This window comes from Rissa tridactyla, chromosome 3 (assembly GCF_028500815.1).
Source record: "Rissa tridactyla isolate bRisTri1 chromosome 3, bRisTri1.patW.cur.20221130, whole genome shotgun sequence".
In the NCBI taxonomy this organism is placed as follows: Eukaryota; Metazoa; Chordata; class Aves; order Charadriiformes; family Laridae; genus Rissa; species Rissa tridactyla.
Window position 1 is genome coordinate 45,516,836 of NC_071468.1, and position 23,042 is coordinate 45,539,877.

General features: G+C 41.0%; 1 protein-coding gene across 1 annotated transcript in view; it reads left to right on the forward strand.

Moving 5' to 3' along the window:
• The window catches only part of PCNX2 (pecanex 2), a 160,992-nt gene that overhangs the window by 52,243 nt on the left and 85,707 nt on the right, over positions 1-23,042 (forward strand). The window contains exons 14-17 of the mRNA XM_054196782.1: positions 1,681-1,791; positions 3,388-3,479; positions 14,198-14,307; positions 16,518-16,614. Of these exons, the coding sequence (XP_054052757.1) occupies positions 1,681-1,791; positions 3,388-3,479; positions 14,198-14,307; positions 16,518-16,614 (410 nt within the window). The remainder of the gene's footprint in view (positions 1-1,680; positions 1,792-3,387; positions 3,480-14,197; positions 14,308-16,517; positions 16,615-23,042) is intronic.

A 23,042-nucleotide genomic window follows, 5' to 3' on the forward strand; every position in this document is an offset into this window, starting at 1 on the left:
CTAAGATGAGTTCTGGCAGTTCTGCAAGTCCTTTGCTCAAGGAACAAGATCTCCTGTGAGTTTCAGTAGTGAGTTTTTGGGATAGTTGATCCCATGACGAGTCCACATGGCCTGCTGGGCAGTTTGCTGTCATGCCATTGTCTGTCTTCAAGCGATCCTTGCTTGGCTTGGTATGGCTTGATGGAAAATCTAAAAGAAGGGCAGAGGAGGAAAGGAAGAGGAGATTAATAATGGTATTTGCCTGTAAAAGATTGAGAAGACAGTGTTTCCTCGTGTTCTTACTTATGTATAGCTTGTGCCAGAGGCAGGAAGTCGTGATGAAGGGTGCATTGTGAATGCAAGTATACTTAAGTGAGCCCTGTTTGTGTTTAACACTCAAGCATGTCATTTTTCCTCCTGTGTTTGACTTCCTCAGCAAGATTTACGATATTAGATAGCAGTAATGTATAATACGATGAAGATAAAAGCTGTCAGATTAAACTGGGTATATTGCTTTATTTTAGCACAAGATGCATTAGTAAGAGGAGCTGGGAGTAAAATGTAAAATTAGCATTCAACAAAGAACACATCCTATTGTTACCTTCTTAAAATTTGACTGGGGTGGGAAGGGTAATAAGTTTACTAGTGATTTGTTTAATTTGCTTTCTATGAGAATGAATAGGAGGAAACTGCAGTCTTCCTAGCGTGTAAACTAACAAATACATACTTGTTTATGAGGAATAGTGGCTGACACACATCTCTGTCCTTCACCGTGCAGAACGTTCTGGTACTAGTACAACAAAGCAGTAAGAATATGATTAAACATGTGCATGTATCCTTGAAAATTTACTGTACTGGAGACTTAGGTGAAGTGTGTGTTTAGAGGCTTTGCTAGACAACTGTGCCTAACGTTTTCTAGGGTGGCGTTAAGAGTAAATGTCCGGGAAGGACGAGACCAACAGGACAATTGCCTGAATTACAACTCCTGCTTTTTCTTGAATGCAATACAGACATTTAAATTAGCATTTCTTTTTAGAAAGAGACTATGTAAAGATGTTAGACTGGGTTTTACCCCTGAGTTTCTTTTCTGTTTTTAATGTTCTTTCACTACTGCAGAGTCAAGGTCCATCTTGCTGAAAGCTGGGGAAATATTCTGGGGAAGTTTCACTATATGTTTGTCCCATTTTTATGTACTGCTTTACGTGTCTGTTGTTGGTTGCTGGCAGAAGAAGGATGCCGTGACAGCCAAGATACTTAGGATCCTAGTCATTAAAATATTTTTTTGTTTGTTTATATTGAATTGTTATACCTGTGCTTGAACTATCTCAGATTCAAAGAGGAAGTTCCACAGTCTGCAAATTAAAGTTTCTGTACTTTAAATAGAACATATATAACTTTGAAAGTATTTGAGAAGCAGGAAGGAGGCTACATAATGCTATTTTTTTCTGCTGCTGCTTTTATCGGAAATAAATCTTAAAGTTAACCTCTGAGCTTTAGTTTCTTACATGTAAAATAGCATAATTTCTTTTGAATACATGAGAAGGAAAGTGGAGTCATTTCTGCTAAGATGAAGTTATGCTCACTTAAGTAATCTTCAGAATTCATTGCAACAATTTCTCATTCTGGTATGATGCATGTTTCTCTGTTCTCCATACACTGTGATGTATGACTGTGTTCTAACATACATCTTTTTTTCTTTAGTGTTTTTATATTGCTTTCCTGCAATTTCTCTTCTTGGTCTTTTCCCTCAAATCAACACCTTCTGTATATATCTCTTGGAGCAAATAGACATGTTGCTTTTTGGCGGTTCTGGTAAGTAGCCAGTTGCAACCTGAGCTGTGCCTTTCTGGGTTTATAACCTTAGATTAGAGTATATTATTGCATGTTTTAAAGCACATTGCATGAAAAAGCTAATGGTATTCATATAACAGTGGGGTGAATGCTAGTAAGACCCCCTTGACTAGATTTCTTTTTTCTTTGGAAAAGTTGTATGCAAGTTGTACTGCAGAATGTGCTTGTCATCAAAGAGCTGTTTCCTGGCATATATTCTGTGACTTTTTAAACTCTTATAACTATAGTAGTTATAAAAAAGAAAAACTTTTTTAAAAAGTTTTCTGTTAAAACTCTATTTGAAAAAGAAAAAAATGTTGCATTGTTCCATAGTAAGGCATGTTCACAGGATATTGGATGTGTGTGTTACTTCAGTCAGAGATTAAACAAGGCCCATGAGAGAGAATGCATGATTTGGCGTTGGTTTTTTTTTTTTGTTGGTAGTGGTGGGTTTTGTTTTTCATTACCGCTTAACTAACAGAGAAGATTGGGATGCATCTACGCCGTCATCTTTGTTTGGATCAGAAACAAACTTCCTCCTTGTCCCCTCTTACCACATGCTGTTTTGCACCATGGAATGATGTCAGAGTATGCAAACTGGATTCCATTTGGATGAAGCTTAAAGGAAAAGTGTAGTGTAAGGGTGCACCTATTGCACTCCAAACACTAATGAGCGTATGGTCTGTGGGACCAGACTGCCAGTCTGCAGTAAGGCATCTCAAACATGTATATCAAGGATATCCTCAGCACTTCTCATTCCACAGACCCACGCTTACTGCATCATTCTGCTTGCTACTGCAGACATAGCCTTTGGCAAGTGGTTAAAACTGGTACAGATGATACGGGTGTTCTTTGCTTTTTGTCTCATAAATACCATAGCAGACCTGGAGGAAATAACATGTTGGATAAAGTCCTCATCCTATCAGTAATGATGATTCCAATGTATGTCGAACCCTAATTAGGGCATGGTTTTGCAGCCCCTGTGTCTGTGTTGCTGAGACTGCTGAACTCCTAATTCTGTCTGGCAGTTTTTCCTACCCTGGTTCTTGAAGCTCTCAAAGGAGGTTATAGCAAGAGATGGTCTGGCATCCTTATCACTCCCTTTAAGTTTGTCCATGTATCTTATATGGTGCAAATCATGGTCGACCGAGCAAGTTAGGATGCTTTTGGATGATACCAGAGCCTGTGTCTCAGGTGCAAAGGGAAGGAGGAAAATTCCACATGGAATTCGACTGGGAAATTGCCAGTTTTGTAGATCACTTCGTTCCTCCTTGCTAGCAACATTAAAGAGCATACTGGTGTTTTGGCAAAACAATATTCAGTACAAAAAGCAGTAGTGTGGGACCTCAGGTCAGTGGAAAACACGTGAAGTACAGTGGTACGCGGTTTCAATCTTAGCTGTAAACGGTTTTGTGAGCTTGTTTGGGGCATTGAAGGTGTTTTCTTAACAACCAGCTTTGTGATATCTGATTTTAATCTCTATACCTCTTGTGATGCAAGAGCTGTTTCATTTTTTTCTTTTGATTGCATGTTCTCATTTAGGAAGAAATTAACTAACACGTAGTGTCTGTATTTCAGCTGCTGCTGGGCTCGTATCTGCACTATACAGCATTTCCCGAAGCTTTGTGGTTCTGATTGTCCTGTATGCTTTCTGCTTCAGTGCAGTGAAGGTAAGCCAGAAAAACAGCACGGCAAAAACTCAAAATTTCAAGCTCAAAATTCATATAATCTAGGGAAACCAGCACTGTTTGGTGCTATGTTGTCATTGTTGTTTATTAAGATAAGCTTTACAAGCCATGCTTGCTTCACGTTCTGCCTATTAACTACACTGAAATATATTGAAACTGTAGTAGAAATACTGGAGTAAACGTGTGTCTAATACCCATGACTGTTTGTCTCTTGCACGTATCAGCCTGAAATGATCCACTGAATTTCCCCTACAAAGACTAACAGCAGTCTTGGTTTAAAAGACTGGAGCTCCTATTGACTTGTATAAGCCAGGCTGAATTTGGTCAAAATTCCTAGTAAGGTCCGTATTTCCAAAGGTTTAAAAAAAAAAAAAAAAAAAAGATTTTCTTGTTCCTTCATAACAGTATGCCTAAGAACTTTAATGCCCAGCTTGCGCAGACCATTTAACCCATAACGTATCTGCAGCCACAGGGAAATGCAATAATATAAGCCAGATGACTGTTTACCACTTTTTTCCCTAATATTCCGTCAGTATCCACAGTTGTTGGAAGAAGGATGTTGGCAAGTGTGTCTCTGCTTATTTCATTTGGTATTTGTGGACTTGTTGTCTATGGATTTGCCGAGTCCCTTCCTGAATGTGCTGGTCCTGTCTGTCTCTACAACTTTGTGCCACCAAATGCCACGTGTCCGCTGTGCCCTGTGCAAAGCAGTGCTATCCTTCATTGGTTTTAAACTGATCTGCTAATTTCACCAAGTTTTGCCTATGCCTAGTGTTGCAGGATTTGTGGAAGAACTGTTCTGCATTCACTGTATCTGCTGCCTTCGCAGTTTCGTAGGCGTCAGTCATATCTCCCCCAGCCATCTTCTGTTTAAACTGAAGAGTCACAGACTTTCTAGTGTCTCCTTGTAAAGCAGCTGCTCTCTCAGGAGTATCTGAATTAGTCACCCTACTCCTCTGCCTTCTCTTAGTCTGTTGTGACCTTCAGATGTGGAGAGTAAGTTGTGTATAGCGCTCAGGATGTGGGTGTGCTGGGGCTCTATATGCTGGCAAAATGACTGGCTGCCTTGTTCTCAGTACCCTTCACAGTGATGCCTGGTGTTGGACTTTTTTGGCAGATGCTGCATTTTGAGCCATATTCAATCTAAAGAATTTATTTTTTTGCATTTAATGTATATGTCCTCTGCATCTTTTTGGTTAATTTAAAAAATAGCAATGACATTTTGGCTGCCTTCAGGTCTGCTGTAAAATTCCCAGTGCCCACAGCAAGACCAGAATTTCGTTTTAGACTTGTGACAAAACTTGTCCTTTAAGGGACAGTCTTTTGACAGAGTTTTATTACAGGCTAGATGCTGTCAGTGTCCATGCAGGGGTGCACCAGGATGCGCAGCGATTTACAAGCCGTTCTTGACATCTTGCAGGCATACATGAGAGGATGCTTTGTGGTGCTGCACATGCGTAGCAAACACAGAGATCCCAACATGAGGTTCTACAACAGCCAAGGTTGTATTGTGTCAACACCCAGGCTGGCTATTTACACGGATGAGAGGAGCGATCAGGTGTTTCTTTAAGGGAATTCTTTATGGAACATAAGCATTTCTATAATGGCTTTTAACAATTTTCCACTTAAAATTTTGAATAGGAGCCTTAAATCAAAAAAAGGTCAATTATAAAGCCTTAATGATCTCTCACAGATGATCAGAGCTGGCTGTGCATGTGTTCTTAACCACTCCCAATAGTCAGGTAAAATGTGTTAAGCCACCGTTTTATCTTGCCCCTGGGTGGCTTCAGTCCATACACAATAAATTATGGCAACTCAGCTGCTGAGCAGTGCTGCATTAAGAGACTTTAAATTACATGTCTTTGAATGTGTGTTGTACTCCCAGGAAATCTCCTGTCGCCAGGCTTACCCAGTATATCAGTTATACTGGTTTGGCCTGGCTCAGCTGTGTGACGCCAGACAGCTTAACTGCTTCTTATGCTGTTTCTTAAAGCAGCTAGTATTGCTAGTATTCCTGTTACTGTTTTCTGGCTATATTGATGATTTGGAAACAGGAACCTGGGATGGAGAAGGTGCTCTCTGTAAGCGTGAACAGAGTGAGAAAAATCTATAATGGGGGGGAGAAGCAAAGAGAAAAATGGAAAGAGCTATATGAAAGGGAGGAATTGAGTTAAACCACTGTTCAACAGGCAAATATCTGTGGAAATGGTATTTTTTTTCCCTGAAGGTTAGCAGGAGACGAATCAATAGTTGAGGGTAGGGAAGTTGTGTGATGGATACTTTAAAATAGTTTTGTAAACAGTATTAAAGAAAAGCCTCTTAAAATATTCTACGGACTCCTTTCTCAGCATAATACTTTAAATTACAGCATGCAGGTGGCTTTGTAGATAAGCAATCTCCTCATGGATTAGACTTCAAACTGCTTAGAAATATGCTTTTAATGCTACCCTGAAGTTGTAGAGTGCTGTGAAAGATTTACAAGATATCTGTTGTAAATTACCAATATTAAGTGCAGACTTTCTGTTCACACAGAAATTACAGTTAATTTGAATTTTTATGGCACAGTTCTTGTGAAGGCACTTCTGAGGAGGTTAATTTAAAGCATGTGAAGATATTCCACTTGCTTCAGCTCATAATCTCAGTCTACTGGGGTGCTTGAAATTTCAAACATTTTTTCTTCTATAAGTTATGAAATAAGCACTTGTGTTAACCCTCCTTGTTCTTCAGTCGGGTCCAGAGACTTTTTTTTCCTTTTGGACTGTTGTCTATAACATTGCAACCGAATGATTCTGTCAGACTTATTCTTTGGTTGGTGGAGGAGGAATAGGAATTCGCTTAAACGTAAGAGAAGAATCTGTTCCTGAATAGGGACCACTGTGAAAGGTGGTCTAATACTCCTCTAAGAACTGTTCTGATATGTAGTAAGCAACAACTTCTGATCCTGATCAAATGAAGGTTTGGATTTTTTGTGCACTAGAAGTTGCAGAGTTTAACTCAAAACTGTTTCATTGAGGTGTTTGCACAATGGTGATAAGTACATGGTTTTCTTTAAGATAGAAATGGCATCTCTTCCATGCTTGCACTTTCCAGCTTTTCTTTATTTTTCATTTTTATTTTATTCTTTTCGGTTTTAGTTGGTTAGGCAAAACCAACAGAGCAAAATTTTCACTATTTATGGAGGTCAAAAAATCATCACAATCAAAAAGATTGAGGGCAGGGAAACACGATAGACACTCTGGCACAGGATTTCTGGGTTGCAAAGCTTGTTTCTTGGCTGAAATGTAGCATCCTCAAATGTAAACTCTGGTTATTGGCAGAACATCTTATAGCTCAGCAGGTGTAACTAGCAGAGTTCTATTTCCTGAAATAAATTGCAGAGGAGAATGGATCTGTAAGTGGTTGCGTGCTTTTTACTGGTGAACAATTGCTCACATGGAATGCCCAGGCTGGAGACCCATTCCAGCGGTATCAGACTTGAGCCTCTCCTTCCCTAAGTGGTTCTTGTGTTGTAATTGTTATACTTCAGGGTGAAATAGTCTAGCCCCATTTCTCTGTGTACGTTAATTATTCCAAAAGGAAAGAAATTATTCCTGAAGAAGTTCATTAGAAGAATAATTAATTTACCACATGATTTTCTTTTTTATTAAAATAAATAAACAATGTTAATTGATCTGTGTTCTTAAGCAAGTTTTTCCTGTTCATTTTTAGAACAGAAACTATATATATGTATGTACAATAGTTTGATTTAGTTGCAGTCAAATTTTGAAATGATTTCACTATAGCAAATTCATGGTGGTTAATCCTTTGCTCTAGAACTCAAATTTTAGAAAAAATAAAAAGTAAGGATTGAGCAGTTGTTTTGGGGCATGTCCACAAAACAGTGTAAGTACTTGAGTTAACTTTCAATGTGTGAATATAAGCTCTGAGAATTGAGATAAATAGGCCTGTGCTGAAATCCTGTGCCTTGTCCAGACTGATTTTCCTGTTGAATTACATTGTAGAAAACCAAGAGTCTCTATGAAAAAGCAGCTGCAGAATAGATGTATCATTAATTTTACTTAATAATTGTCATTGATTTTTGTTCAGATAAGTTGCCTGAGGAAAATTATTATACAGTATTCTCAATTGAGAGTTCATCCTATGATCTGCAGACAAAATTTGATGTACCTAATCAGTTCATCCGGCCCTGCCACTCTTTCTGAGTGACCTTGCAGCACCTTTGCCATCGCATGACCAGAAATGTTTCTCTCTCATGGCTAAAATGCACATATCGCCTAAAAGGGGATGGACAGATCTCTAGTCTTGTGATAACAGTGAATGTGCAGGTTGGATCCTGTGGCAGGCTGCTTACAGATCAGAAACATATGGTGTGTTTTGTTGGGTGGCTGCATACGGCTCACCTGGAGGACACAGGGTGTTATGTGACCAAACGCTGCGTCATGGGGAGACTTGTGCTTGAGTTGTGTGACTTGGACACTTGGAGGAGGAACAGGAACACGTTGTTTGGAGGTGGCTGAGAAGAAAAGGGGTCCCATTTGCTGTGGCCAAGTGATTGACTCCTCTCCTCAGAGTGCTCCTCAGAAGCTTTGCCCTTGCTTGCTGTTTGTGCAGAGGAGCTGTGGGTCTGCAGTTTGTCAGGATCTCCTCTGGTGCTGCTACTTCTGGACTGATCAGTTTTCTTTTTCTTTAAACTAGTTAAATTAAAAAAGAAACCCCCAAATTGTTCACAGTAGGAAGTACAGGGTATTGCATCTAAAATTATAACAGATAATTTCTCCAGAAAACCCCAAAACACACAAAATAGCTGGAATTCCAGGCCTCCATCTGTGTTTGAGGCCTTGAGAACTGATGCACAGGATGCTGTTCACAGTTGTCAGGCAAAGGAGCTTGTTGTGAGTGGAGCAGGTTTTCAAGTCACCATCTCACATAGCTGGTAAAAAGTTGTTGTTCCCTCTGGTGATGATATAAAGTCACCTGGATAGATTTTTGTTTTACAATCATGTTATCCCAGTGATGATGCAAAGGTGGTTTGGCTACAGGTTTCAGATGCTGTAAAGCATCTCTTCATACATCTTATCCCATGACACATGCCTGTCATGGGTGTCTGGCCTTACCTACTAAGAACTTGATTTCAGACCAGAGAGAAGATAGATGTCTTAGCTTCTGAAGTGCAAAGACCTGAGTTTCTCCTGCTTGCTTTGAGAGTTTTTATCTCCCAGGCCTCTGTTTAATAATATCATCACTCCTTATTCCAGTTTTTTCCAGGTCCTCTATGAACTTCCATTTACCTTTGTTTGATAAAAAGCTCTAAATCCTAAACAAGGTTTTATCACCTCTTTTGGTCATTCCTTGGATTGTTACATCTAATAGCAGCAATTTTTCAGCTCGCTACTTTTTTTGAAGCTATTGGGTAACTGAGTTTAGTTTAAAATTATCTGTGTTCACTTCAGCCTGGCTTTATTTCTGGTCTCAGCTTCAGTCCTGTAATCTTGAACAGAGATTGGCAGCTCTAATAGCTACCTTACCTTTGATGTATGAAAGGGTTATCTCTTTTTCCTGGAGGAGGTGTTTTTATTTTCAGATATTACATCCATCAGATTGGAGACACAGGAACTTCTGTGCCATCTTTTTCACTTGACTAGAATTGCCTGATGTGCTTATTTTTTTTTTTTCTCCTGCTCTGTGTGGTTTGTGGTCTGTGCACAAATATTTAACAGATATTAAAAAAAAAAAAGTACTTTTTCCACAAATGTTCAGTCTGGAATTTAGCCATCTTGATATCAGTCTTTAGCATTCCAGTGCATCAGTGTTTTGCTGTGGGGCAGAAGAGCACATCCTCAAAGGTTTCTGGAATCAGTCAGTCCTTCTCTTTCTCTTCTGCCTTCTGTTCCAGTCAACTGGTTTGGATTTGAAACTTACTCAGAGACAGTTAATTGTCATCCAGGTTTTTTTGTTTGTTTGTTTGTTTTTTTCCTTAAACTGCTTAAGGAACTTGTGGTTTATCTTAATCAGCCTGGAAAAATTTCAGATTTTGGACTTGGGTCAGAAAAATAAAACTGATGTGAATGTGTTCATATGTGGCACAGCTGCCTCCTCCAGCTCTGTGTAAGTGCTTATTTTTTAAAAATGAAAGTTATATAGTTTCCATTACCTTATACCTGAAGAGAGTGTTTTCTGGTAACTTGCTTATTGCTTCAATGGACAGTTACTAAAAATCCTGTGTGTATTTTAAACCATTCTCAGCTCACATTGATATAGTTTGGTTTGTTTAATGAGCTTCAAACTCATTAATCAGAATAACAATGCTGCTTCATCCCTGTTTTCAATGGCACAGGTTTCATCTGTGTACTAATAATTTTGAAATATTTGTCTTAGGGTTTTATAATGGGAAAGAATTACAAGCATACACCTCCCTCAATCTGCTAAGACTGCCCAAATAAATTTCTGAACAGCACTGAATGGTACCATGCATATAGACAGAATTCCCGAATGTGTAAGTGACCAAAAATAGACATATAGGATTATTAGACAGCTTTGTTTCTACAGCATAAAATACTTCCAGCCTTGTTGGAGGTTTTGAAGACAAGGCTCATCAATTTTATGTACTTTTCAATTAAGAGACCCCTGAGAATTGTCAGATATCACGTGCTTCAGTGAGCAACGTTTGCAGCCATAGTCAGGCTTCCACTTTAGTCATAACTTCAATAGTTATGCTCTTAGTTTCCTGGATGTGTAATATGAACTTATTGTCCAGATATAACAGAAAAAGTAAATTACGTCTGCAGAATTTGATATGGCCAGGGTTGCTCTTGTAGAAGTATGTCACTGTATAGAAATGTAGAAATCTGCAATTCTTGTTTAGGATAAACTTACCATTATGTGAAACATGAGTATCCATGCCCCCTGCCTGAAGTTGTTGCTCATCTTACTCTCTAGTCAAGGAATCCTAGTCGCAGACTGCGACCCTGTTGTGTAAGGTCGTGCGTGCACGCGTGTGCATACCCCTGTATCAGTTCCATCCTTGTGGATTTTAAATTTCAGCAATGAAAATCTGGTCACGGATAAGAATTGGGAGTGCAGAGACAGCACTGCTCAGAATGGGTAGCGATATCTGTATTCTAGTAGCTTATCACTTGTCGGGTTTTTTTGGAGCTCTTCTGGGAAAGTAATATTTTGTTTTCTATGGAAGATGGGAAGATAAAGCTGGTGGGCATCTCTCCCTAGAATTTGTCTCTAACCAGTGTAACACGAGGGCCATGAATAATTCACGTTTCCTGGTTGTTAGTGTTCACTGAAAACGAGCATCCATGGTAATATAGTTAGGCTTATAGTTAACCTTGTAGAGAACAAGTCATTGTTACCATTTTCTTATACCTTTGGGGACAGGGGGCAGGATTCCTTTTTATAGTCTCATTTGGAAAGTTTTTATATGTTCGGAAATAGGATGATAGTATTTCTTTCAATTTACCATCACACATGGAATGGCTGACTGTCAACAGCTGTCCTGCGTATTGTTTGATGTGAGCAATAGCATAGATCCATGATGAAGCTAGGGATTGGAAGTAAGGAGAAAGACCCCCACCTAAAAAAATATTGGTTGAATAATGATGAAATCCTGACAGAGTGGACAATTAGATGATACCTATTCTTCGTGAAGAACAACTGGAGTTTGTCTCCATATTTAAGAAGCCAGTCAGTGTGCAAACACATTCAATGATGCTAATGCTGCAGCAATCTGCAAAGTCTTTGAGTTGAGAGGAATATTTGGGGGCAGGGGGGACAGGAAGAGATAGCAAGAATTTCTACTTACTGCAACAGTTCTGCTGTGTTCAGAGCACTTTTTCTTTGGAGTAGGACATATGATTTATTTTAGCGTATCTTTGAGAGATAAGAGTTTGCTACATGCTTTTTTTTTTTCTTTTAGAGGAAGAAAGAAACAAAAAGGATAAATAATGTAAGACAGAAAACTACTATCACCACTTTTTAAAAATACCTTTGCCTCCACACCTTTACCAGTGGTAAAAGGCTTGTAAGTTCAAAGACACCTTTATCTTCCTTTCTAGTGGGTTGTTTTGGGATTAGGAGATTCTGTGGTTGAAATGGAATACCACCACCCCCACTGCTGGGTCTGTGTTAACTCACCACTTTCATACTTAACCCCGTAAGTCCATTTCACTTGTTTTAAAAATGACTACGTGAGTGTCTGCATCAAAAAGTCAAAACTGTATATGAAAGCACTACGCGCTACCTCAACCAAATGAGGTAAAGTAGGAAGTCAAACTCCCTGTCTAGTATGACAGATAATACCAGCTTCCAAGACTAAAACCTGTCATTCCTGTTTTCCCACTGAGAAGAATAATTGTCCAATTATCAGGTATATTGTTTTTTTCATCTTTTTAATTTAAAGCTCTACCAGGCATCATTAGTGGGGGAGGAAAATGACAAAATGGAGCAGGGTACATCACACTGATGCTGGAGAAATGACACCTTTGTTCATTCTCATCTCTTGTACAACATTGTGTAGCATTATTGTGGAAAATCCTGCTCTCTAGGCACATAGCAAATATCGGAAGGCAGCCTGTCCTGCCTGCCTTCCTGGCTCCCTGGCAGCTGACCTTTGAGTGGACAATGACACTTTGGAACTGGAGCACAGGCCAGCCAAATGCAAAAGATGTGCGTAATATACAGAAAATATGGAAGTAAAGAGTTCCTGAGACATCAATGTGAGGAATCAGCCATGTGCGGTTTTAGAGTGGAAACAGGGTGAAACGATTTGTCAAACTAGCTACTGATACGTTTTGATACCCGGGAAGGTTGCTGGGCTCTTTATAGTATTTTGAAGTAAGTTGCAGGGTGAAGGGGCAGCCGTGCACTAGAAGCTGCTGGGGGTGTCTGTACACAGTTGTGTTACCCCAGAAATGCAGTGGATATTTGGATGGGCTGTGGTTCAACTACTTTTAGTTAGTTTTCTTCACTGTTTTGAACAATATTAATTTCTTACCTAAGACTAAGCATGGGAAAAGTTAACCCAAAATGTATTTGGCCCCAAAACTGGGAACAATGAAATGAAAAGTGGAATTGGATGGCAAAGTTTAACTCGTCAAACTTTTGGTGCTGGATTCTTTCAGTAATACTGTGTAACTCTCGCTTTTGTTTGTAACGACTGTTTTACGTAGGATTTTTTGATAGAATTAGACGCTGTGATGTTCAGTAGTAGGATGAGGGGAAGGTAATTCTTGGAATTGAAATTTCACTTCTGTGATACTAGTTCTTAGCATAATGGTAATTTCACTGTTAAATTTCAAAGAAACCTCACATTGCAGCAGGTAGTTTGTCCCTTAACAGCAAATTCGTTTGTCTTACCCAGGTATTCATTGCCCCTGAAAAAAATGAAATCTTTCTTAATGTGAATCAGCTCTGCTAAGAAATCATGCATATCACTGGGCAAAATTAGATGAATGAAACCACCTTATTCTGTGAAAATATTGATCCTGTACAAGTTGTGAAGTTTTTCAAGCTAAAGACATACTGCAGAAGATACCTTGTTCGTATGAACTGAACAAGGATTAAAGTTTCACAGGTCCTACAAGCATTGTCTCTCAAAATCTATCCAGAAAGTGCTCTGGTATCAGGGTCTGCTAACCTCACATTCACTTGATCGGGTAAAAGTTGTGTGGAGGCATTGAATGAGCCTAATAACAGAAATGGCTATGGGTCTGATCCACTTAGTTTCTTTGTCCTTCACAGAAAAAAATTGTGTCCTTTTGCAGCCAGGACTCGCAAGTGTGTCTTAGGATCCCTAGTGTGTAGCTGAGGACTCCACAGATTAAGCTGATCTCGATAAGTGTTCCATAGAATCATAGAATGGTTAAAGTTGGAAGGGACCTTAAAGATCATTTAGTTCCACCCCCCCTGCTGTGGTCCAGGACACCTTCTACTAGCCCAGGTTGCTTAAAGCCCCATGAACATGGCCTTTAACACTTCAAGGGATGGGCCATCCACAACTTCCTTAAGCTTCATGTTCTTTATCTTATTATTTATAGCCAATTTTAGCTGTTGAAGTCACCCAGAGACAGTTTCTCATCTTGGTTATGCCCAGAGTGTGCTGACGAGAGCGTAAATTCTCTCATTTCCCTACTCGGGGATGTCATGTACAGTGGTGAGAGCTCTCCTTCTCCACTGTGTTGTCTGTGGATGTAATGTGCGAAGCAGCAGAAAGATTTCAGAGTGAGGTGGCAGAACTGTATCCTACTGCCTGATTTAGGTGACGTTGGCATTTGTTGAGTGCAGTCTGGCCACAAGTCAAGTAACTACATATCAATTTAGAGTTTAGACAAATTCAGTGCAGTTCATTTCACTTGCACCTCATTTTAATGAGAATTAGCCTCTGGTGTTTCATTAAAGAGGAAAGAAAACCTGCCTTTCATGTGGTTTCCTAGCTAATTGCTGATTATAGAGGAATTGCATAATATGATCACAAAACATGCCTCTAATCTCAGTCTTTTTCACAATAATAGACTTTGATATGCAAAAGGATTTTCAGTCATTGGTAGATGGTGTACAAATCTAGATGCTGTGTATTTAACACTGCATGTATGGCTTAGCCTACTGTAAAAAAAAAAATAAAAAAAATAAAAAGAAGAAAATTAAGCTCTGCATTCCTAACTTACAAATACTGTGCTTTCTGTCCTCCTGTTCAGGAACCCTGGGATGCACAACACATTCCAGCGCTGTTCTCTGCTTTCTGTGGTCTGCTAGTTGCACTTTCTTATCACCTCAGCAGACAAAGCAGCGACCCATCTGTACTGATGTAAGTTGCCTGCAAATGTTATTTATTGATTACTCTGTACATACAGCACACAACCAGAGTGATGCCTGGGTTTCAGAACCACATGGACTGTCTCACGGAAGTACTGTGGTGAGGTGGAAGTTCCTCGCCATGTCTGCCTGGCTGGTATCAGTCCTGTAAATAAATGAAGTGCTGCAGTAAGGCTCGTGCTCTTTAAACAACACTATCCAAATTCTCTGAAGCAGATTTCACCCTCTGGGAAATTGTGCACTCGCCATGTTGGAGGATAGCAATTTAGTTGAGGGGCCTCTCAGGCTACTGGAGTTGCAGAATGTGCATTGGGTAGCACCGTGGCAAGGAGAAAGGGCATTTGATGTGCTGGGAAGATGGCTCAACTCCAGCTCTTGCTGAGGGTCACTGTCAGTAGGCTGTGCCTCTCTGTTTGGGATTAACTCTTTCCTTTTCTGCTCTGACATAGTCTGCTAAAGGTAGCTGAGGAAAGGTAGTGTGTATTAAGAGCTGCCGTTGAGAAAAAGGGAGATCCAGGAGAGAAATCCCCAACATCGTGATCTGTAGGTTGAGGTGGCGTGAAAGAGGCACGTAGCTCAGGGGCAACAGACATGAGTTTTTATGTGTGTGAACTATGCTATATGGCTGTCATGGGGGCTGTTGGTGGCCCACAAGCAGCTGGGCACCTATGTATATGGCTGTGGGATTAAGCAAGCAGGTTTTGTGCAGCTGGTATCACCATGCTATCTGGGATTCTGTTTCACAGACAGCTCAGTCCTGTCCTAGAGCAGTGCAGAGGGCCTGTGAAGAAACCCCTGGGTTCTCTCCTTTGATTCATGAGGCGTGCTGTGCGTGTCTTGAGGTGAGGCTCTTTAGTGTATGAAGATTGTAGTAGGCACGTGGTAAGTCAGGGTGGTCGGATGCACAATTCTGTAATAAGGAGAGAGCTGGGTAAAGTGGAGGGTGTTTTAGGCCATTCAAGATTATATTTGAGGAGAGAAACTTGGGAAAAGGAGAAGAATTCTGATGAGGAAGGAAAGGATATAGGGCACTAGTAGAAAATTGGCATCCCAGCAAATCTTACAGAAGAGCTGAGAAGTTCCTTCTTTGTCATCCAGAAGATTCAGAGAATCTGATACACATTTACTAGGTTCTGATGTGTCCAAGCAACAAGAACTGCTTCTATCTATTGCTGTTAACTTTATCCAAAGCTTACTGTGTCTTGCATTGATGTCAGTTAGACCTGGATCAAGTTTTGTGTAGCTAGTGTGTAGTTCACCTACCATTTCAGTATGGAACTCGGGTATTGAAGGAAGTGAAGCTGTGTGCTGTATTAGCCTTGTTTAGCCTTGGAATAAAATCTACACAGGTAAACTGCGAATCAGCATGGAAGCGTGAGCTCTTTCAATTTTGAAGTAACTTAAATGTATTCTTCTCTCCCACTCCCTAGGAAGGACACACCAGTTTATTAACTTCTTCAATAAAACAGAAACTTGTGTTTCCTTAAAACTTTTGTTTTAAGGAAGTAATATTAAACCATTACATTCATTTTAACTTTTAAATCTAGCTACTGATTTCATAACATTCTTAATCAAATCTTCAGCAGCTGAAATGGTTGTTAAATATCTTAAGATTCAGAATATGTATACAAGAACATCAAATGTTTATTGTGCAATCATGATAAAAATGTATAATCCTTAAAAAAAGAGGTTTAAGATTTTCTTTTAAACAGCTCTGAACTTAATTAAAGGATGTTAAGGAGATTGGAAACAGTATTTAAGGGATGGCCTGTGGCATAAACTTCAAGACGGAGGAGGAGGTACCACGTAAATCTGGAACTGACGATTAATATATAATTTATACAGAAGTAGCTTCTTTGGCCTTTCTAATGTGGGTCTGAACAGCTCCCATATTGGTTTCAGCTTAGCTGAAACATTAGTAAAGGGCATGAATGGAACAGTACCCTCTCTGATCGTTCTTCTAAATGACTGAGTCACATTGATTGGACTGCTGAGACTCCTTAACATTTTAATGATGAAGTTCTATACTGATCACAAATGGAGCTGATTTGTTTCAATCTCCAGCTCTACAGAGATAAGATAGCTACTGCATACATAAGGAAGGAAATCTGAGGCTATTTTTTCCTCCTCCTCTGCTGCGCAGGAATATTCATATATTAGGCGTGTTCAGAAGTATCCTTACTAGGATTTGTTTTTTAACAGGTCCCTTATTCAATGCAAATATGTTCCTCACTTTCTACGTCAACAGTTTGAAGATTCATCAGCAGATCCGCTCCCAGAAAAGATGAGAGAATCAGTGGTAAGACCTTTTCTTTCATTACTTTCTGTTCAAAGCTCTCTCCCATCCATTTTTCCTACTGAGGAACCTCTTAAATGTTCTTATTTTGCAATTTAAGTATTTAAATTACTAAAAGCACAGAAAGTGGGAGGATCTCTATCCTATTCTATTAAATCCACAGATGGAAACTGAGAGAAGTTCTTTTAGATCTTCTTTCTAGTTAGGCTGGAGGGCAGAAGGGGGATATTGCAATTTTCCTTTCTGAAGGGTTCCTTTGAAGGATTCAGCAACATTGGTTCCTTAATATAGTTGATGGGAAATGCAGTCTTAGAGCTTGAGGAATGAGGCATCTCATCCTGGTACTCAGAGAGTTAATGCAGGTTCTGTGCATAGAGTTGCAGCCTGGTAACCTGGTGTGAACAAGGTAGGCTGGGTTGTTAAACAAGTGTTCAAAAAGGTCAGCAGTCACAGAATCATAGAATCATTTAGGTTGGAAAAGACCCTTGGGATCATCGAGTCCAACCATCAACTCCACTCTGCAAAGTTCTCCCTTACACCATATCCCTTAACACCACATCTAAATGACTCTTAAACACATTCAGGGATGGTGACTCCACCACCTCCCTGGGCAGCCTATTCCAGTGTCTAACCACTCTTTCTGTGAAGAATTTTTTCCTAATGTCCAGCCTAAACCTACCCTGCTGCAGCTTGAACCCATTCCCTCTTGTTCTATCACTAATTACCTGTGAGAAGAGACCAGCACCAACCTCTCTACAGTGTCCTTTCAAGTAGTTGTAGAGAGTGATGAGGTCTCCCCGCAGCCTCCTCTTCCTCAAACTAAACAGTCCCAGCTCCTTCAGTCGCTCCTCATAAGATTTATTCTGCAGGCCCTTCACCAGCTTCGTTGCCCTCCTCTGCACTCGCTCCAGCACCTCGATATCTCTCTCCTATTGAGGTGCCCAAAACTGGACACAATACTCAAGGTGTGGCCTCAGCAGTGCTGACTACAGGGGGACAATCACCTCCCTCCTTCTGCTGGTCATGCTATTTCTAATACAAGCCAGGATGCCATTGGCCCTCTTGGCCACCTGGGCACACTGCTGGCTCATGTTCAGCCGCTTGTCAATTAGAACCCCCAGGTCCTTTTCTGCCAGGCAGCTCTCCAGCCACACTTCCCCAAGCCTGTAGCGATGCATGGGGTTGTTGTGGCCCAAGTGCAGGACCTGGCACTTGGCCTTGCTGAAGCCCATTCCATTAGCGTTGGCCCATCGATCCAATCTGTCCAGGTCTCTCTGTAGAGCCTCCCTATCCTCATGCAGATCAACACTCCTGCTTAGCTTCGTGTCATCTGCAAACTTGCTGATGACACACTCTATGTCCTTATCAAGGTCATCAATAAAGGTGTTAAACAGAAATGGTCCCAACGCTGAGCCCTGAGGGACACCACTTGTGACTGGCCGCCGGCTGGATTTAACTCCATTGACCACCACTCTTTGGGATCGCCCATCCAGCCAGTGCTTGATCCAGCAGATCGTATGCTCATCCAGGCCGTGAGCCGCCAGTTTTTCCATGAGAATTCTATGGGGGACAGTGTCAAATGCTTTTCGAAAGTCTAGGTATACAATGCCCACAGCCTTTCCCTCATCCAATAATCGGGTCATCTTGTCATAGAAGGAGATCAGGTTTGTCAGGCAGGACCTGCCTTTCATAAACCCATGCTAACTAGGCCTGATCCCCTGGTTGTCTATTATATGACTTGTAATGGCACTCAAGATGATCTGCTCCATGACCTTCCCTGCTACCGAGGTCAGACTGACAGGCCTATAGTTTCCCGTATCCTCCTTTCTGCCTTTCTTGTAGATAGGAGCTACATTTGCTACCCTCCAGTCCATTGGGACCTCCCCAGTTAGCCATGACTTCAGGTGGATAATGGAAAGTGGCTTGGCGAGCACATCTGCCAACTCTTCCAGCACTCTTGGACGTAACCCATCCGGTCCCATAGACTTGTGCGCATCCAAGTGGTGTAGCAGGTCACTGATCAGTTCCTCTTTAATTGTGATGACCTCGTTCAGCTTCCCCTCCCTGTCTCCTAGCTCACGAGGCTGGGTGCCCAGGGAACAGCTAGCTCCACTGCTAAAGAGTGAGGCAAAGTAGGCATTGAGCACCTCAGCCTTTTCCTCATCCTTTGTGACTATGTTTCTCTCTGCATCCAATAAGGGAGGGAGATTTTCCCTAATCCTCCTTTTGTTGTTAATGAATGTATAGAAACATTTTTTGTTATCCTTAACAGCTGTAGCTAGGTTGAGCTCAGCTGTGCTTTGGCTCTCCTAATTTTCTCCCTGTATAGCTTCGCTATATCCTTACAGTCTTCATGAGAGACCTGCCCCCTCTTCCAGAGGTCATAGACTCTCCTTTTGTTCTTGAGGTCCAGCCAAAGGTCCCTATTTAGCCAGGCCAGTCTCCTTCCCCACCTACTTGTTTTTCGGCACACAGGGACAGCCTCCTCCTGTGCCTTTAAGACTTCTCTCTTGAAGTATGTCCAGCCTTCCTGGCTCCTGTATCCTTCAGTCCTGACAAACTCCCTGTCTACGTTGGAGGGGGACAGGGTTTGGCCCACAGAGTTACGTGTGTTTAAGCAGCCCTTATTCATTGTTTTTCTAGGGCTAGGAGTTGACCTGGTTTTCAGGAATACCTTTTTCTGTACCAGGAAGTACTCTTGACTGTATGCCTCCATCCCAGCCAAGCCAGGTGGAGCACAGAGCAGACTTGGCACCTGGAGATGGAAGAAACATGTGAAAGTTGACTAGTGTGAGAGAGGGTACGTGCCTGGTACCCAGTGTTGCTCTCTCATTCTCTTCTTTGCTTGGCAGGCTGTTTATTTCCTACTGTCTGGCACATAGCTCTAAGTTTGCGTCAGCTTATTTTCTACTTCTACATAAATATCCAAAGTGACCCATCTTCCTTTTTGTGTCTTTTTATATTAAAAAAAACCCTCACTGTTACCCAGGGGGGGTTCATTTCTATAGAGTTCATGTGGGAAGATTGTCAATTATTCCTAAATTCCTGAATGCTTGCAGAACCAAGGAGCATTCAGAGAGTGCCTGGAAGACAGACTGCCTTTTTTTGACCCTTAGACATGGCCTGAGAGTCCATAGTGCCCAGTGGTAAAGGTTGCTAGTGTGGTAGCAGGCCTGACCTCCAGATGTCCCTTCAAATGGATGCATCTCTCCTGTACATCTTGTATCATATTTGTTGGTCATTTTATAAGATGCTACACAGCCTACATTCAGCATATGAGTTGATCCCACACTTTTTTACTTTTCTTTGCTAAGCTGCTGATTAGATAGTTATTTTCTAGCATGTATAACATTATTTTAAACTGCTTACTCTAATAAGGCCTGCCTAAGATTAAATGATATGTCTGTTTCTGGTTGCTTGCATTGAGCTACAGTTTCTTGCAAACTAAACTATTTGCAACAGGGTCACGCTGCAATATGAATGTCCAGCTAGTAACGGAGTAAAAAATAATTTATGTTGAAGTCTTGCTATATTCTGTGGTATTTCTGGTGTGTGGATTATTGCCACAGTTCATTATCAGCCCATTGTTATACGTGGGTACAGTATGGCAGATGTAATGGAAAGCTTCTTGTTCCCCTGTATTCATATCCCACTTGTATCTTTTGTTGATAGTGCCCTTCTTGGAGCAGTACAGAGTCTGATCTCATCTGTTCTGCAGATGGAGCCTTGGCGGGGGACTGAAGCAGTTGCTGCGGCTGTCCATTTAACTGGTTTCATTTCACAGTGCAGAGGGAAACCTTGAGCGAGCAAGGCTTCAATATATTAAAAACAAACAAACAAACAAAGAAAAAATTAGCATGTAAGATCCTGGCTGTATTTTCAAAACGGAGTCATGCTGCAGACTCTTGACCTGTTTTTGTGTCAGTGATGTGGACAGGGATCTGATGGCTTATACTAACACAGTTACCACATGGTTCAACTGCACTTGGGTCCTTGCCACGGGGGCGGAAGATGCAGAAGCGCAGGGAGGACAGTGGTGGGACTGGCCACACCTAGGACTTCAGTTCTTCTCTTCACCGTCTCTCATTCTTGTCATGTTTTTCCAGTGTTTTTTTGCATTTAATTGAGTGGGATTCCTGGCACCTTTTGCTTTCCAGGATGTACCTGATTTTGGGGTCGGTGCTTTTCTGCTCTGTACGTTTGATACTCCATGCTGCTGTTTTAGGCAGAGGCTGCTTTCCTTCAGTGTTCTGGAGCTTGCTAGTTCTTCCCCTTTCTTATTTTTTTTTCTCCTCTGTCTGGGCTTCCGTCAGTCTGTATTAAAAGGGTAAGCAAATGTGTTTGCTTACAATGTCAATTAGCAGTGCTAATTCTTTACACTGGGAGATCTCTTGAAGAAAGAGAGGGCAATTTTTGATTAATCCAGGCTTTGTCTAACCGCTGTGTCATCTGGTACCTCTGTCTCAATTAAACGTTAACCAGTTTGCCAGGAGACTCCCACTGCTCTCTTGCAGTGCAGTGCTAACAGAGCAAGTAGGGAAGAACTGAGGCAGGAGAAAGTGCACGTGCCTCAAGTTTGAGGAGCGCAATCAAGGCACAGTCTCTGCTGACTTCCTTCAGCAACAGCAGTCACGTTTAGGATGTCGGACTCAGCTGACTCTTAAAAGCCAATGTTAAATAGCTTCCAGAACTTGTGCAAGGGAATCTTCAAACAGTTCAGAAACTGGGTGGAGCAATACGTTAGTATTTGAAGGAGACTTCATGGTGGTAGTATGTTTTTTCCTCTTGAAGTGCTCCTCTGTGAGGAGAGTATTCCTAACCCCCTGCCAGTGGCAAGAGATGGCAGGATGCAACACAACAACCAGCCTTGCCCTGGTCTATGTACAGAAGTATGGACTTCATAACATGCCATTTAAATAAGACCCGTTTTAAGCAGAAATCCTGAGGCATACAAAACCAAAACGCCTCCTTAAGGAGCTGAAAGCAAACAAGGTTAATGTTGAAAATTAATGTGTTGTATTCTGTAGTGACTTTGCATTGATGTTAGGAATAATAAATACAGCATCTCTAATGTTCAGTTACATGACCTTTACTATTTTCCTTTGCTTGAATAGCTGTGTAAGAATTGCCAGCTTTGGAAGCCTGAATTACAAAGCAGCTGTGATGGATAATTGACCATTCAACTTTGAGAATGGAGCTTCCTACCATTATAATTAATTTCTATAGGCATCCACATGGCTGATCACTAGATTAACCAGTGGCCTGAGGGTACTAATGTGTTACATTCAAACTCAGCTTCCTTCCTGGCCTTTAATACAAACATTTAGATAGCCAGTAAAAGGATTTGTACAAAGCTCCAAACACATAATTGAAAATAATAATTAAAAAAAAGGGCCACTATAGCATATTCTGCTTGTAAAATCTCTGAGGCATCAAGTGTAGTGATGTTGGTTTGGGCTTTCTTTTTTCCCTCAAGTGTAAAATAGAGAAAAAAGAAAGAACATCTGCTTTCAGCCCTAACTATATCAGTGATTATCTCTTACTACAGAGATTTTAACTTTGATTAGAGCTTAACTTTTCCATGTTGGACCAATGGCAATGAAGGACTCGGGCATATCACATCATAGGGCTATTCAACATTCAGTTTATAAACGTCTGGCTTTGCGAATGGAATCCAAAATCCTGCTTTATACATTTGGGTCTAAACGCAGGACGGGGAACAGAGTTGTGTCCCAGGTGCTTTGCAGGAGCTAGCTGCCTTCAGCAGGAAGGGTGGAAGCCACAGATCCACCCATAGCAGCCTGTAGGTGGATGCCCAAGTTTTTTTCCTGGAAGGTGTCTCTGAATGCCCCTCAGCCAGAGAGATAACTTCCCAGGGTCAGCTGTTTCCTGGGGGCCGTGACCACTAGACCATGACATGAAACAAAAGCAACTACTGCTCAGCTTTGTTTTTAGAAAGAAAAAAACCCCTGAATTTTGTGAGAAGCTTGAATGTGTCTGCAACATCAAGAAGCAGCTCCTGTGGGGACTGTTGTGCAAGTCAGCAGCTGAGCAGTACGTTTACATTTTGAAGTAGTTTTGTGCGAGGGCAAAAGGGCAATCCTGGGCATATATGATGCTTTAAACACTTTAGGTGTTGCCAGAGTTGGAATGCAATTATCAAATTTGGGTTTAAATACCTGAATAATAATCATTGCTTTAAAAACATAGGCCTTTTCCTGTATGGGATTGTTAATGTGTCAAAAATAGTGAGAGCACCCTAAAAAGAACACTTGAAAACTCAAAGATGGGAAAGGTGGGAAATACCAGTCCTGTGCAATATAATCTGTGTAATACATTCTCTTTTGAATGCAGTCTTTTAAAAAGGGTCTCTTTAGTGACCTGGCACAGAATGGAAAGTTAGGATGCTGCCTTTCCCCAAAATGTCCATT